Below are 17,901 nucleotides of genomic sequence, written 5' to 3'. Positions count from 1 at the left end.
TGCATCTTGGCTGTGTCTGATCCCGACCAAAATTGGGGCCTCTGTATGCTAGGCACTGTATTGCCCTACAGTTGTGTTAGGAGGCTTTAGCTGAGCTGAAAGACAAAGGAAGGAAAAGATGATATTGAAGGAAAAAGTGGAGCACATAGGGCAGGAGTGAGGCTGAAGTGAAGTGACTGTGTCAAAGGGGAGGCAGGAGGTGGCTGGGTGCAGCAAACAGTCAATTAGCACAGAGGCGAGAACTCTAGAGTGAAAACTGTCTAAAGCAGTCTGATGTCATCATCTGTTTCAGAGGGCCTGTCTACACTGCCAAGTTGTTGACAGAACTTATGTCTTTCACAAGTACTTGAAAAAGCCCCCCCCCCCCACACACGCACACCTGAAATATAAAAGTTTTGCCACAGCAAAGTGGCAGCGTGAACGCAGCTTTGTCAGCAGCGCTTGCGGGGCTGGAAGTATTTTGTCTGCAAAAGTGCCGACAAAGAGCATTTACACATGCTGACATTGTGACAAGGCTGTCACTAAAAGCTTCGTGGTGTAGACAAGCCCTGGCATTGCTGCAACTGCTGCTGTGTTGTTTCATGCTGGCTGTGCTGAGGAGACTTTCTCTTCCCAAATGCATTTGGTAGGGAGAAGAGTCATGCCATGGTGATTCTAGAGAGGAGTCTCCATGGTACAGTTTTGAGTCCTGGGGGCATAGAGACACACCAAAGCTTTCCTTCCCTAGCAAAACCAGATCCACTGAATCTGGATCAATCTTTGTCTGTGGACTAGGGGACCTGAAATTGTTTTTAAGCAACTATTTGAAATGTAACAGACCAAGTGATATAGGCCAGGTAATGCCCCAGAATACTGATCTTAGGTTTTGAAATGATTTCAAAAGCCAAATCTCTGATGAATGAGAGGAGTATTGCACTGGCTTATCTCATAATTCCAAATCCAACAGCTTGTTACTTGCTCGTTGATTGAAAGGTGGTCATTTGTGGAATGATTTGAGCTTATATTAATAGTGACAAGTATCAGGGGGTAGCTGTGTTAATCTGTATCCACAAAAACAACAAGGAGTCCGGTGGCACCTTAAAACTAAAAGATTTATTTGAGCATAAGGTTTCATGAGTAAAGCCTCCACTTCTTCAGATGCATGATGCCTGTATCTATAATTTTCACTCCATGCATACTTGTCACCATGCAAGGCACTAAATTTAGCCGTTTGGAGTGGAAGTCCATCAACCTCAACAAAAAACTTGCACAGATACAGACAGACATCATCTTCCTCTCTAAGTGCAAACAGATGGACATCATAGCAAATGGACTGAAGGTAAAAAATCCATTGCAATTGACATACTACACTGACTATGGTGAGAGACACACACTCTCAAAGAAACTGAGGAACCACCTGATCAGCATCATGTACAGCAGAGGAGAAGATCAAGAATGAGCTCTCAAAACAGGAGACTCTCACACAAAACCAACCTTCAAAACAACTTACACGTGGCTGGACTTTACAAAAACGAGACAAGCCATTTACAATGCACACTTCACTTCTCTACAGAGGAAAAAGGACAGTAAACTGTGTAAACTCCTACATGCCACAGGGGGCTACAACAGTGGTACCCTCAACTCACCTCACAATATTGTTAATCTATCCAACCACACACTTAGCCCCGTGGAAGTGTCTGTCCTATCTGGGGACTCTTTCTGCCCCACCACCCCCACGAACATGAAACAGTTCTGTGGTGATCTGGAAGCCTACTTTCGTCGTCTCCAACTTAAGGAATATTTTCAACACACCACTGAACAGTGCACTGACCCACAGGAACCCTCCTACCAACACTACAAGAAGAAGAAGAATTCTGCATGGACACCTCCTGATGGTCAAAATGACAGACTGGACTTCTACACAGAGTGCTTCCACAGACGTGCACAGGCTGAAATTGTAAACAAACAGCATCACTTGCCCCATAACCTCAGCCATACAGAATGCAACACCATCCACAGCCTCAGAAACAACTCTGACATTATAATCAAAGGGGCTGACAAAGGAGGTGCTGTAGTCATAATGAACAGGTCAGATTATGAACAGGAGGCTGCCAGGCAACTCTCCAACACCACATTCTACAGGCCACTATCCTCTGACCCCACTGAGGAGTACCAAAAGAAACTACGCCATCTGCTCAAGAAACCCCCTGCTACAGCACGGGAACAAATCTACACGGACACACCCTCAGAGCCCCGACCAGGGGTATTCTATCTGCTACCCAAGATCCATAAACCTGGAAACCCTGGATGCCCCATCATCTCAGGCATCGGCACTCTTACAGCAGGATTATCTGGTTATTTGAACTCTCCTCAGACCCTATGCAACCAGCACTCCTAGCTATCTTCGAGACACCACCGACTTTCTGAGGAAACTACAATGCCCTAAGATACAACCGAATTTGCTCCAATCCCTCAGACAGAGACAAACACCTACAAGATCTTTATCAAGCATTCTTAAAACTGCAATACCCACCTGGGGAAGTGAGGAAACATTGACAGAGCGAGACGGGTACCCAGAAATCACCTACTACAGGACAGGCCCAACAAGGAAAATAACAGAACACCAATGGCCATCACATACAGCCTGCAGCTAAAACCTCTCCAGCACATTATCAACAATCTACAACCTATCCTGAAAAATGATCCCTCACTCTCCCAGATCTTGGGAGGCACACCAGTCCTCGCTTATAGACTGCTCTCCAACCTGAAGCAAATACACACCAGCAACTACACACCACAACACAGAAACACTAACCCAGGAACCAATCCCTGTAGCAAACCTTGTTGCCTACTCTGTCCCCATATCTACTCTAGCGACACCATCAGAGGACCCAACCACATCTGCCAGACCATCAGAGGCCCATTCACCTGCACGTCTACTAATGTTATATATGCCATCATGTGCCAGCAGTGCCCCTCTGCCATGTACATTGGCCAAATCGGACAGTCTGTACTCAAAAGAATAAATGGACACAAATCGGACATCAGGAATGATAACATATAAAAACCAGTAGGAGAAGACTTCAATCTTCCTGGACATTCTATAACAGATTTGAAAGTAGCTATACTTGAACAAAAAAAACTTCAGAAACAGACTTCAAAGAGAAACAGCAAAACTAAAATTCATTTGCAAATTTAACACCATTAATTTTGGCTTGAATAGGAACTGGGAGTGGCTGGCTCATTACAAAAGCAGTTTTGCCTCTCCTGGAATTGACACCTCCTCATCTATTATTGGGAGTGGACTACATCCACCCTGATCAAATTGTCCCTGTCAACACTGGTTCTTCACTTGTGAGGTAACTCCCTTCTCTTCATGTGTTAGTATATTTATGTCTGCATCTGTAATTTTCATTCCATGCATCTGAAGAAGTGGGGTTTTTACCCACGAAAGCTTATGCTCAAATAAATCTGTTAGTCTTTAAGGTGCCGCCGGACTCCTTGTTATTATATTCCTTATATTAAGAGTGCAACCCTGAAAAAAATTAAAAAGAAATTAAGTTATTAGACAGTAGAAATCTCTGGGTTTGGGTTTTTGTATGTTTATTTTCCCTGGCATGCTGTTGGGAATGGTGAAAAAGGAGAGCATTGGTAGCTTTAAAAAAAAAACTTATATCACACTTCCTAGATCGGGGTGGACAAACTTTTTGGCCCAAGGACCACATCTGTGTATGGAAATTGTATGGCGAGCCATGAATGTTCACGAAATTGGGGGTTGGGGTGCGGGAGGGGGTGAGGGCTCCAGCTGGGGATGCAAGCTCTGGGGTGGGGCTGGAGATGAGGAGTTCAGGGTGCAGGAAGGTGCTCCAGGCTGGGACCAAGGGGTTCGGAGGGCGGGAGGGGGATCAGGGCTGGGGTAGCGGGTTGTGGTGCATGAGGAGATCAGGGATACAGGTGCTGGGTGGCGCTTACCTCAAGCAGCTCCTGCAAGCAGTGGCATGTCCCTCTCTGGCTCCTAGGCGGAGGCGCGACCAGGCACCTTTGTATTCTGCCTTGTCCACAGGTGCTGGCCCTGCAGCTCCCATTGGCCGAAGTTCGTAGCCAATTGGAGCTGCGGGGCCGGCGATTGGGGCAGGGGCAGCGTGCAGAACCCCCTGGCTGCCCCTACATGTACGAGCCGGAAGGAGGACATGCCACTGTTTCTGGGAGCCGTGCGGAGCATGGCAAGCCCCCACCCCACTCCCTGGTGGGAGCTCGAGGGCCAGATTAAAACATCTGGAGGGCCGGATGTGGCCCCCAGGCTGTAGTTTGCCCACCCCTGTCCTAGATACAGGAAGGAATGTACAATACTCTTTAAGGAAATGGCTGGGGGTTTCCAACAAACATACTTTGCCTTCTTGGTCTTTTACAGCTCCATGTTCATTACTGATGAATGTGTGTGTGCCTTTCTAGTAATACACTAATTCAAGTTAGAGCTTTAATTTCACTGATCTACGCTCATGGCTGGTAAGCGACACACCCTGGGATGGGCAACAGCGGGGACTCCAGGGATCCTGATTCTTATTTTTTTATCTCCACATTTAAAATAAGGCTGGAAGTATTGCAATGTAATTGAACTCCTATTAATTCCCTTCCATGCTGTATTAATAAACAAGGTGACTGGAGAAGTTTTAGAGCATCTTCTTTAGTAGGAGGGGCCTCTGCAGTTTCACTGACACACTTTCATTGTCTATGGCACATAGTATATATTTCATTCAGTCTTAACAAGTGCTGCTCCTCTCTGTGATGTGTTTGGCAAACTGACAATATCCTGAATGAACTTTATTGAATTAAGTTAAAATCTTATTGAATTAGGGTTAATACCTTTGGAGTACATTGAATTATAAATGCAAATGTTTATGTACTATTGTGAGAGTGTATGGAACTTCTTTAGCAGGAAGACAAGATTAATGCAATCTCTGAAAGATATTAAGACCTTCAAAGGTCTTTTTGGAACAATATGTCTGAAGTACCTTGGGGTAAAGGGAATGCAAATTCTCCCCTCCAAAGCCAACCTTTTGAAGATAAGTGCTGGAGAAGGAGAGACCCGTTGTGTACCAATTACCTGCTTCTGGAAACTCCAGATCAGAAACCCCTGGATCTGTATAAAAGGGTCAACTAAACATGTTCTGAGTGTGCTTTTTTTGAGCTGAAGCTGTGATGAACTGGAAATCACAAAGACTCCACTAGGTTGGAGGGTGGAATGACTTGTCCTGCCAGAAACCATGTTAGGGTTAGTGTTCTTCTGGTAAGCTTATGTAGGATACATGTGTAGGATACTTGTGTAGGATATTTAATATTTTTACTGTTTTTTCTCTGTAATGCTTTGTACCTTAATAATAAAGTAGGCTTGCATAGGAAGTCTGTGCACTAACATATCTGTAGCAATTGCACCCGTTATATCCCTCTCTAAAGAGAAAGTAAGCATATATCCTTGAGCAACCTGCCTGTGCGGGGAAATACACAGTGAAGACAAGGTTGGGAACTGTGCAGCCTGGAAATACCCCAGTCAGAAGGCACAGGGACACTAGTCTCCACTCAAGAGAAGCAATAGCTGAGGAACATAGCGGGTGCCCTTGCTGGGCCACTGATAGGGAATGCAGGCACAATTGCCCTGACCTGTGACAGTGTGCCTGCATTTTAGTGTTCTGGATGTCTGAAGTCTGTTACAGAGAACTAACTGTAGCACATACTAGGTTTAAAATAAAGTCGTTCAGGTGAAGGTTGAGTTCAAATTTCTTTTATGTGGGGCACTAGTTTCTTATCTTAGTGATTTTTGGCTAACAAAAATGAATTTTGATAAGCAGTTATCAGAAGAGAGGTCTGGCTTGGATATAGGAGACTGGAATATAGGAGATAATTAGCTATCAATTTAAAATACAAGAAGAATGTGACTCACAAAGCACCTTTTTAGTCTCTCAATTTGTGAGGCAAATCAAAGTATTTCTTTCATTGTTATTGGTATTATCAGAAGCTAAAAATGAATGGATTTTTTTTCAAAGTGATTGTCTTTCAGATATGCACTTTATCACTGTTCTCTGTTCCACATACTCTGATAATTTTGTTTAACAGTATGACAAAAATAAATCTAGGCACCACTTTTTAGATGTGATTATTTTTCTTTATAGAAGGGAACTTTTTGGTGAACTAATCTACTGTCTGACTTTATTGTTCCTATCAAATTGTGAATTCTTGAAGGATGTGATTGTCCATTGAAAGAATAAACTCCTCATTTCAGTAACACATTTGTTTGGGGGTAATTTAGGGTAATTTATTAAGAGAAAAAACGAGGAGTCCTTATGGCACCTTAGAGACTAACAAATTTTTTTGGGCTTAACCTTTCATAGGTTAGAACCCACTTCATCAGATGCATGGAGTGAAAATACAGGAGAAGGTATAAATACATGAAAGGATGGGGGTTGCTTTACCAAGTGTGAGGTCAGAAAATAAAGACTCCAAATTCTTCTTTGTGTGCTCCCAGAAAGCCCCTTTTTCTCAGCAGGTTCCCACCAGTTCTCCTTCCGGGGGACTCTGGAAATCTCTCCGAAGAAACCTCCAACTGCTCCTGCTTTCTCCTTCCTTACTGACAGCCCAGTTCTTTAGAGAGAATACCTGTCTCCTCTTCAGTTGCTTCAGATAAACAAACAATGATGGCTGGCCCCAGGTCCCTGGCTCTTAAAGAGGCAGAGCATTGGGTCACAGTAAATAACAAACAGAAATAACTATGGGCCATAAAGGTACTTTGAAAAACTCAAGCCGATGTGAGGAGCTGGAAGATGAAAAATAAGCAGACTTTAATATCCAAACTATGTTTCCTCCTGTTTTTTGTACTGTTGGTGTTATAATGGATATTAAAAATATTTAGTTTTATAATTTACGTTCTTTACGTAATTTACGTTTATAATTTTAGTTCTTATGTTCTTGCATTGGCTATGAATGAATAGATGTGTGTTACTGGAGCATCTTCTGTGTATACACCGTTCATGGCAAGCAATGCATCTGGAGCAAGAAACACTTAGTTTGCAGAACCAGCCAAACTATCCATTCATTCTGATTTGGACCTACAGACTTGGCTTTTCTGATTCAGCAGAAGTTCTGGGCAGAGAGTCAGCCAACAACTGGTTTTCTCTTTAGTATTGTATAAACACAAGATGTTTCCTAAAGCAAAATGTTACTAAGGAAAAAGTCATGTTTATTTGATTTCTCTATTTAAAAATTTCTTATATGCATGGAAATATTATTTAATATATTAAGCTATCATCTGGGGAAATCTGAAAATCCTCCTTCTCGTGGTTGCTCAATAAATTTAGGCCTGGGCTACACTGGGGGGGGGGTGTTCGAACTAAGATACACAACTTCCACTACACTATTCGCATAGCTGAAGTCGAAGTATCTTGGTTCAAGTTACCTGGCTGTCCTCACGGCGGCGAATCGACTGCGATGGCTCTCCCGTCGACTCCGCTTACCCCTCCTGCTGAGGTGGAGTATAGGTGTCGATTCAGGGATCGATTTATCACGTCTAGACGAGACGCAATAAATTGATCCCCGATAGATCACTACCCGCCGAGCCGGTGGGTAGTGAAGACGTACCCTTAGTCTCTGAATCCAAAGTGGTTTTGGGGTAGCCTGAGTCTATATTTGGCTCTGTGAACAATGTTGTCATTGTTCATTGAACCATTAAAGCCAATACAGTTTATTGTAGAGAAATTAGCTTAGGAAATTGTCACATCATTTTAAGTAATAATAATAATAATTAATAATTAAAAACACGTAATTGTTTCACAGTTCTTCTGCAATGTGATTTAGATGGTAACACAATTTAAAAGATTCTGCAGTTGACTAGCTGTGACATTACCCAGGGTACGATCTGGACTGTTGAACAGTTGTGTCCCCTCAGTTCTCCAACATGGGATGCCTTTTACACTGCTTTGCTGTGAGAGCAACCACTCCTGGCCTGCTCTCATACAGCCTCCAGCGTGTAAGTTACTCCCAGCTATACTTCAAGAGTGTTTCAGCCAGCCATCTTTAATTATATTATAGAACGATTCCAGCAAATTCCCAGTCCCATATTTTCCCCCAGAAATGTGCATCTTGTACTGCCCAGCACCTTCCTGGACAACACAAGTGCATATAAAGTCTGTCATTTCATTAATAGAAAATGGTATGCACACACCTTGCTATCTCAAATAGAGTTTCCCAAACACTTGAGTCCAAATACACACTGGTTTAGATAAACTTTACATACAATGTTGCCCCACACATTTTACCAGGACAATAATGTTCAGCAGATTGAGTTTTAAAACGATACCTCACAAGGCATACTTTGTACAAAATTTATCATAGTCTTGTAGAAAGGGTGAACATAAGGGTACAGACTGTCACACTAGTTCATTCTTCTAGAAATCCTTTCTAAGGTATTTTGGCAGAAATTAATGAAAAATAGTATTTGGTGGACCCATGTGTGTCTTCAAATTAATTTGAAGGAAGGTAAATGGTTTTGGAAGGGTTCCTGAACAGAAAAAAAATTATATAAAATTTTACATGCACCTCTTTAACCAGTAGAGTACTGTGGATTAGTGAATAGCATGAAGGAAATTAGAAGTATACTCTCATTCCCAGGCTCCTCATCCCTCCACTCTCCTCTGGTCCTATCTCGTCTTTTAGGAATCTCAAAGTTTTCAGGATTTCACTCCTCAAGGTGATTTTATGGGAGGGTTGTCCTGCTGACCCATCATTTCCCCAGACATTGCTGAAACTAATCCTCTTGGTTGTCCTGGCTGTCTGATCTGTAGATGCCTGGAAATCTGCCTGAGCTCTGGTGGGTACAGTTGGTGTGTACTTCCTTCCCTTTTACTTCCTCTACTGCTACATTCCTCCACTGCTACTATTGAGTCCTGGAATAGATTTGAACTCCATGATCTGCCAGTACTTTGCCTACTCACTTGTAGCCCTTCATCACTTGTGTCTGAGGCGGAAAACAGGTAGGAGGAATAGACAATATGAGAGAGACAGACTGAGAAGTCTAAGTGGGGATATTGGGAGCCAGTGGAGGGATACAGGTTTGTTTATTTTCAGGGGAAGCGGGAAGAAACTGGAACAAAGGACAGTAACTACAGGGGATGTGAGTGATTGCTGGACCAAGGCTAGAAGGAGACTAGTCTGTAAAAGGAAGCTTACTGGGTGAGGATTTTATCTGTATTCAGTTTTATTACTGTACTAGACTTGGACTTGCATGTTTTGTTTTATTTTGCTTTGTAATTCACTTTGTTCTGTCTGTTACTACCTGGAACCACTTTAAATCCTACTTTTTGTATTTAATAAAATCACTTTTTACTTAATACATACTCTGGGTTAATTAATAATACCTGGGGGTGGAGGCAAACAGCTGTGCATATCTCTCTATAGAGGGTGAACAATTTGAGTTTACCCTGTATAAGCTTTATACAGGGTAAAACAGATTTATTTAGGGTTTGGACCGCATTGGGAGTTGGGCATCTGAGTGTCAAGGACAGGAACACTTCTTAAGTTGCTTTCAATCAAGGCTGTAGCTTTCGGGTCCATGGATCAGACCCTGGGTCTGTGCTGGAGCAAACTGGCGTGTCTGGCTCAGCAAGACAGGGTGCTGGAGTCCTAAGCTGGCAGGGAAAGCAGGGGCAGAAGTAGTCTTGGCGCATGAGGTGGCAGCTCCCAGGGGGTGTCTGTGATCCAACCCGTCACAATGTGCATAAGGCTGCACTGCAACTGTATGACTGACCACATTTGTGGTCTTTATGCATTTGCACCCCATCTACTGCCTACTTGTCACCCTTGCTAGTCCCAGCTAAGAATCCTGCAAATACTTTTGCACATAAATAACTTTACTTGTGTGAAGGGTTCCAGTAAGTTCAGTGGGATTCTTCGTGTGTGTGTAAAGTTGTTAATCTGTATAGGTGTTCGTAGAATCCTTCGAATGTAAACACTTTTCTGGCACAGATCACGTCTCTTTTTGTCTGCTGTGAAGCACCTAGCACAATTTTGGGTGCAGTAAAATAAATAAATAATAGTATCATAGAGAAAACATGACAGAATAGGGTAAATATAATATATTGAAGGATGCTCCATATCCAAAATCCTTCCTCTTACTGTAGCAACTTTTCCTCATCCCCTAACCCCTTCCACACACAAAAGGACAGCCTGTCAGCAAAATATAATATTGATTTCTATGAAAACGGAGAGAACACGTTATACTTATATACTCTATAATTATTAGGGGGGATAACATTATAATCAGATCATGTTATAATTCTACCAATTATCTTTCTTTTTTGTATGCTTGTCTTAGTATTATGGCTAAAGAGTCTTTGTAGGGCACGTGAACTAGCTTTGAACCAGATGTATTTCTGAGGAACTACAGCATATCCTCAGCTACCTGATTTGTTGTCACAAGTTTGTTCTTGTTTCCTGTTAACTTACAGGAGGAGAATGCACACATAAAATTATAGCTTAAGAGGATATTAGCTTTTTTGCAGGATAGTTCTTCAAATATAATTTTTCACCCACTTTGCCTAGTAATCACTGCTTTATAAAAAATAATTCATTTGAACCCAACATAAAGTGAAAAATTATTCATAAACCTCATTAGTTAGAATTTGGCTTATACTCTGAAGCATCTGTACCTTCCAAAATTTTATTTTGTTTTGTTTGTTAATCTTTACCAATAAATAACACGTCTGGGTGTTCTGGGATCCATAGATCTAATCCCTTTTTTAATCCAACAAAGCTCTTGTTCTGAATCATACTTGGTAGCAGTGAGTTCTGAAGAAGAAGATTAGCTGTGCTGCTCTATGTTGCAAATATCATTTGGGGGACTTCAGGTTCAGTGTCTTTTGGGTGGCAGTGTCAGCCTGTGAAAAGCTGCAATATGTATCACAGGGTATGCCTGCACTGCAATTAAAAAAAACATGGCGCTGAGTCTTTGAGCCCAGGTCAACCGAGACCCAACCCCCTTGCGGGGTCTCAGAGCCCGGGCTTCATCCCAAGTTCAAAGGTTTACACTGATTTTATAGCCTCACAGCCCAAGCCCCATGAGCCCAAGTCAGCTAACTTGGGCCAACTGTGGCCATGCCTCAGGTCTTTTATTGCATTAAGACGTACCCACCAATGTTGCAGAGTCTTCAGTGGCAGTGGTGATCTCTGTAGTCTCTTCGCTTTTCTGTTTAGAAAGGCAGAGAGAAAATGAGTTCAAACCAAGCCGTACCCTTTTCATTCAGAAGAGTGCTCCATTAGTACCTCAAGAGCAAAAATATTTATACTGAACAAAAATGTGGCTTTGGAAAGGAAAATGTGTTGTATTTCTATTTGGTAGGATTGGTGTGTTGTAGAGTGCAATTACTTATTTCTTAAATCAGATCATTTGTTTGGACATTTTAAATGAGGGTTGGGCTGAAACTGTTGGCAGTTAATTTAGCTAGACTTTGAGAAACTGACAAGAACAACACAATAAATTATCTGCATAGGCAACAGTTTTGTTTTTAACATTGGCTACTTTCTACTTCCATAAAGCCAGTGCTTCAAAATATTAACTGAAGTGTGTGGGTTTGTTTGTTTTTTTAAATTCATCTCTCTCTTATGTAGTCAAATGCTGTTGATTTAGTCACAATGAAGCCTGCAAAAGAATGCTTTCTTGTTTCTCAGCCGGTTATAGTCCCCTAGCATATATTTGTGTCTGCTTATTGAACATTTTAATTGTTAAAACAATGTTAGAATAATTTGTTCTTCTGAAATCTAGCATTAGTTGACACTTAACTATTTTTACAGTACATTCCTGGTTAATGGTTTTGAGAAAATAACCCTTATTACTAGTACCATGTATCTAACACAGTTGAAGTTCAGCAGTTGGGAACCTTTGTACACTCTTATTTCAAAGACTGGTGGTCAGAGAGTATTTGTCAAGGGAAAGGAACTAGTTGGTTGGCATTAATATTAATGTAATATATTTTCAGATGGTGTTTGCAGAAATTCTATCGCACACTAAGGGCAGAGGCAAAGTGGGGAGGGAGGATAGGAATTGATCACAGAGTGCTTCTCTGCCATAACACGGACACCCCTAGAAATAAGTACAGAATTATATAGATGGTTTTGTTTGTTATCGCCTCAAAAAGAAAAGCCCTAAGCAAAAAAGAACAACTCGAGAAAGGGTTGGGGGGAGAGGGTGGAAGAACAACACAACACTAGCCAACCAAAAAACCTGGGGTAGAGTGGAAAAAACAGAGAGCCATGTGAGATAAATCTGTTTCTTTTTTTTCTTCTTTTAATAGTGCGGCTTCATGACAGCATATCAGAAGAAGGATTCCATTACTTAGTCTTTGATTTGTAAGTATATGCCTTGTGTATGCTTGTATAACAAAAAACACACCGGAGACCTGATGTTCAAAATTTTTAGGGGCAAAAATAAACTCATAAAATGATGTGCATGCACATGGCCAGGATGATGCATAACTGATCAGTTGTGTGTACACATCTGACTTGTATATGTCACTGTGATAACAGCATGTGCAAAGCTTTGCATATCCAAATGTTGAAAAACCCTCCTCAGTGTATTTTGAATATCAGCTTAAACTAACACCAAACTGCTATACGTTTTGAAGTTATTAATCACAGTTGTGATTTTTTTCCCCATAGTGGTAGCTGCTTAAAGTTCTGTTTATTTTAAATTTGACTTTTAGCAAGTTTACTAAAGGATTTTCTTCTTGAAATTTAGTAAAGGATTTTCTCATTATCTCAGAGCAAACTAGCCCATCCTGTGATTACTATCTGTGGATTTTACAATTACTATAAATGTATAATGTGTAATATACTAGTCATATAATAAATGTTATTGGTTCTGTACATTGTGTCAAAGTCAGATTCAAGACTCACAAATTTGTCAGACCACTCTGTTTGTTAGCAAAGCGCTTTGCCAATGCACCCAGATATGTGCGAGCCTCCTGCCAAAGCTCAAGCTAACTTATTTAGACAGATAAGGGAAAGCCAATTTAACATAAGAGACAAAAGGAAGAAGAAACTGACAAATATACATACATATCTTATTTGCATACTAATCTTTACCAATCTCCTAGCTCAGTAGGAGCTCTAAGTTAATTAGTTTGAGGACCCATTGTCTCACACTCCTTAATGTTTCTCTTCCTGACAACTATATTTCAACAAACCTTTCAAGCAGCATTTCTTTAATGAATTATAATTTCAATATAATTCATTCTACTTTCACAATCCCTCCTTTTGGTCAAGCTACACAATGACCAACAATGACTGGGTTCCACATATCAATCGTTCTTTATCTCTTTGTTCATCAGTGATATTTAAAACCATCAAAGTAGCACTCTGGTTTGGGGCAGCTATCTGTGTAGCATGCCTGACACAATTTTGGATACAACAGGAAAGTAACTGAAAACATACAAAAATTATTAAGATTCCAAACAAGAGAGTTAGGGCTCCCTGAAACAACCAGTTTCCTACGCCAGAGAAATTGAAAAGGTTACTTAGCCACTTCCATAAAGAACTTGGCTCTTCGTGGGGAATTTGTTCTAAGTGGCTAGCATGATCCATTGGTGTTGTCTGGTTTATACACACAGCAGTCTTTTCCAGTGAGAGCACAAGTCCCTCCTTTTGCCGCCAGCACTCTGTCCAATGCGTGATGGTTTTGGAGGGCCATCTGTCGGATTGCCCCCATTTCTTTGGCCAGGGCTCTTAAACTTTCTCCGGTTTCATTTGCCATTATTTCAACTACTGCTTGTAACCTTAGGAGCCTTTTTGCATGGTGTATTACTCCCCCTAATGGTATTAAGGAACCGCCAATGGCCTCTTCCCAGGTTAAGGGGCTTATGTTATTTACATACCATTGGGCATCTGTTAAGTCCCTTCTTTTTCGCCTGAAATTGCGGAGGCGTTCTCGAGGGAAGGTTCCTAGCACTCGGAATTGTGGGAAGAGTTGGGCGGGATAACAGATTCCTGACCAATTAGCTGGTAGTGTGGTATAAGCTCTGTTCCCACACACCCAATGATGGCCTATTAAGGCCGGGAAGGGTCGGTTGCACCCATTTGTCACATAGGTGTTTGCAAAGGAGGAGTAGTATCCCCCAAAGGGTACAGGGTAATTCTTCTTACGAGGAGTGGTGTTATTTGCATGATATTGAAAGAGTGTATTGTTTTCACTAAGGTTACTGTAGGGGGAACATGAGATTGATTTCTCTGTTTGATCCCAGGTTGAGAAAAAATTCACATCTCCATACCCGGCCCGCCACTTTTTAGTTTTGTTTGAATAATCCCATACACCATTAGCCACAATATGCTGAAGGCAACGGCTTTTCCCCAGATCCAGCCCTGTCCCATTACACACCCAACACCAATGACCTTTTCCCTCCACCACACTTATCCATTTAGATGCATTTATTCCCACCGCTTCCCAAGTGTCATTGCTGTTCCATATTTTGTTAAACGGACGAGGCCCTCCAGTGAGTTCTGGAGACTTGAGTGGGATAGCCAGGACAGGAACACCAGTTTGAGAGTGGGCTGGGATGTGGCTGCAGACCCAGCAATTAGAAATATTAAGGGTCTGAGCTATCCACACCTGCTGCTGGATAAAAGAATTGTCATCGTGGTCTCCCCAGACCGTAAGATACCAGCAGCCGAGGAACAGGCAGAGGCGCATGTTGGAGGCAAGGCTCTTCTGGTTCTGACAACCTCAACTGAGGGAACCGCAGTCATGGTTTTATGCCCACCAGGCAGTAGGCGCTAGGGTCGCTACTGCTTTTTTGTTGTTGTTGTTGTTGTTCGTCTGCTTCTGGCAACCCTTACGAGAGCGTAGATTGTAAGGTATTGCAGACTGTTCCTCTACGTCTTCTTCTAGAGTCAAAATTGACTCTGCGTTATCCTGAGGTGATGACTGGTTCTCTGGGGATGGTGCCTTCTTACACCGTGAAGCATGTATCCATGCTGCGATGCCAGATAGTTTAACAGCTGTCTGTGTAGTAAGCAGTACCTGATGAGGACCCTTCCACCGGGGCTCCAAGGCATGCTTTCGATGATGGCGCCGTACATAGACCCAGTCACCTGGCTCGAGGTTGTGGCACGCGTCGGAGGTGGGTTCCGTGGGCCAGGCGGCTCGAACCTGTGAATGGAAGTGACTTACAGCTTGCATTAGTCCCTTGCAATGCTGAAGGAGCACACTGTGAGTCAAGTTCAAATCTGGAACGGGAATAATGGTAGTAGTAGCTCTCATAGGGCGTCCCATAACAATTTCAAAGGGACTTAATTTATGCCTTTGGGATGGAGTGGATCTCATGTCCATAAAGGCTAATGGTAAGGCTACTGGCCAGCTTAATCCTGTAGAGTCACAAATTTTAGCAAGCTTATTCTTAAGTACACCATTTCGTCTTTCAACTGCACCTGCACTCTGTGGGTGGTAGGGACAGTGCAACAGGTGTTTGATATGCAATATAAGGTCCAGGTGTTGAACAAGTTGTCCAGTAAAATGTGTACCCCGATCACTGGACAGAGTAGCAGGAATTCCCTTGGCAGGCATAATATGATTTAACAAACATTTGGCAACAGACAGTGAGTCAGTCTTGCGACAAGGAAAGGCTTCAATCCAACCAGAGAATAAACATACCATAACCAATATAAATTCATATTGTTGACACTTAGGCATTTGTACAAAATCAAGTTGCCAATGCAAGAACGGTGCTTGAGGCAGGCCCCGGAACCCCTGGGCCACTTTTACAGGTTTACCAATATTATGGCTTTGGCAAATGGTACAGGCTGCACAGTGGCGGGCTGCAAAAGAGCTAAAATGGGGGGCCCACCATCCTGTCTTAGTTACAGCAGAGACCATCCCCTCCTTTCCGACATGCGAAATACCGTGTAGCAGGGCGGCCAGAGACGGGTAGAGTGAAAAGGGGGCTATAAAGGCGCCAGTAGGTGAGCGCCAAAGAGAATCGGAATGTAGAAAGCAACCTTGGGCAACCCAGGATTCTTTCTCAGTTACGGGGGCAGAGTCTTGGAGCAGGGTGAGGTCAGTGAGGGACGGCAGTAGTATAGAAACAGAAAGGGAACCTAGAAATGCATCTGGGGAAGGTTCTATGGCAGCAGCATGTTTAGCAGAGGCGTCAGCAAATGCGTTACCCTTAGCAACATCAGTATCCGCCATTGAGTGGCCAGGACACTTAACAATAGCTAGGGCAGACGGAAGTAAAACTGCATACAGGAGGGCAGTGATGTAGGGCCCATTTTTAATAGGGGTACCGGCAGAGGTAAGGAAACCCTGAGTTTGCCAGAGGGTACCAAAGTCATGTACAACCCCAAAAGCATAGCGGAAGTCAGTGTAAATGGTGGCGGAGTGTCCCCCCGCCAAAAAGCAGGCACGGGTGAGTGCAACTAATTCAGCGACTTGTGCTGAGGTTACAGAAGGTAAAGGCGCAGCCTCCAGGGTTTCAGAGACTGAAACTACAGTGTATCCTGCAAGGAGACGACCTTGGTCATCTCGAAAACAGGAACCATCTAGTAAATAAAACGAGGTCAGAGTTAGGGAGAGGGACATCAGAAAGGTCAGAGCGTGGGACGGTGACATCAGACAGTTGCAAGGCAGTCGTGGGGATCACCGTCATTAGACAAAGGAAGGAGAGTGGCAGGGTTTAACTGAGAACAACACTTTACGGTGATATATGAAGCTGATAGTAGTAAAAGTTCGTACCTGGTAAGGTGGGCGGAGGAGAGATGGCCTGTGTTACGTTGTAGCAGGAGAGTTTCTACAGAGTGAGGGACCAGGAGGGTAAGAGGAGAGCGGAGAACAAGGGAATCAGATATTTCGACTAGGCGCGCTGCAGCAGCCACAGCACGCAGGCAGGGGGGTAAGCCTTGGGCAACAGGGTCTAAAGTGGCAGAGAAATAAGCCACTGGGCGGTTCTTTTCTCCGTGCATCTGAGTGAGAACTCCAAGTGCACACCCAGATTGTTCGTGGCAGAAAAGGGTAAAAGGCTTAGAATAGTCAGGCAGCCCTAAGGCAGGGGCAGAAGCCAAACCCTGTTTGAGGGAAACAAAGGCAGAATTGGCCTCGGGGGGGCCACGGCATGGGGTCAGGCACAGAGAATCGAGTGAGTTTCTGGAGAGGTTTTGCAAGGGAGGCATATTGGGGAATCCATTGTCTGCAAAATCCAGCCATGCCTAAAATCTTCCGGACCTGGCGTGGGGAGCGGGGTCGGGGAAACCTAAGGATAGCTTGGACGCGGGTGGGAGAAAGTGCACGGGAACCGTGGGAGAGGAGAAAGCCAAGGTATGTGACAGAAGCTTGACAGAGTTTAGAGCGAGAAGCTTTGTGACCCTTATTTGCTAGGGCAGTAAGGAGCACTAAAGAGTCAGTTTCAGAGGCAGACAATGAAGGGGAACAGAGGAGTAGATCATCTACATATTGGACTAGTGTGGACCTGGACAGGAAAACAAGGTCAGCAAGGTCTCGGGCTAAAGCTTGGGAAAAATATGACGGGCTTTCAGTATACCCCTGGGGCAGTATGGTCCATATGTACTGTTGCCCCTTGTAAGAAAAGGCAAACAGGAACTGGGAGTTAGGGTGAACCGGGACAGAAAAGAAAGCAGAGCACAAATCAACAACAGTAAAATGAGTTGCATCTGGTGGGATAGAAGCCAGAATCGTAGCTGGGTTAGGGACAACGGGAAAGGCGGGTATGACAATGCGGTTAATGGCCCGAAGATCCTGAACAAACCACCACAATTTACCATCAGCTTTTCGAACTGGGAGGATAGGGGTGTTACAGGGGCTTGAGCAGGGGATAATAATGTCTTGTTCCCACAGGGCGGTCATGACTGGAGCAATTTCAGCCTCTGCTTCGGGGT

General features: G+C 43.3%; 1 protein-coding gene across 16 annotated transcripts in view; it reads left to right on the top strand.

Annotated features, from left to right (window-relative positions):
* Positions 1-17,901, top strand: part of CAMK2D (calcium/calmodulin dependent protein kinase II delta) — a 271,589-nt gene that overhangs the window by 151,989 nt on the left and 101,699 nt on the right. For all 16 annotated transcript variants that reach the window (XM_073340953.2, XM_073340965.2, XM_073340950.2 and 13 more), the window contains exon 4: positions 12,315-12,369. In XM_073340953.2, the coding sequence (XP_073197054.1) occupies positions 12,315-12,369 (55 nt within the window). The remainder of the gene's footprint in view (positions 1-12,314; positions 12,370-17,901) is intronic.

This window comes from Lepidochelys kempii, chromosome 4 (assembly GCF_965140285.1).
Source record: "Lepidochelys kempii isolate rLepKem1 chromosome 4, rLepKem1.hap1, whole genome shotgun sequence".
Classification (NCBI taxonomy): Eukaryota; Metazoa; Chordata; order Testudines; family Cheloniidae; genus Lepidochelys; species Lepidochelys kempii.
This window is presented reverse-complemented; position numbering and strand designations above follow the sequence as displayed.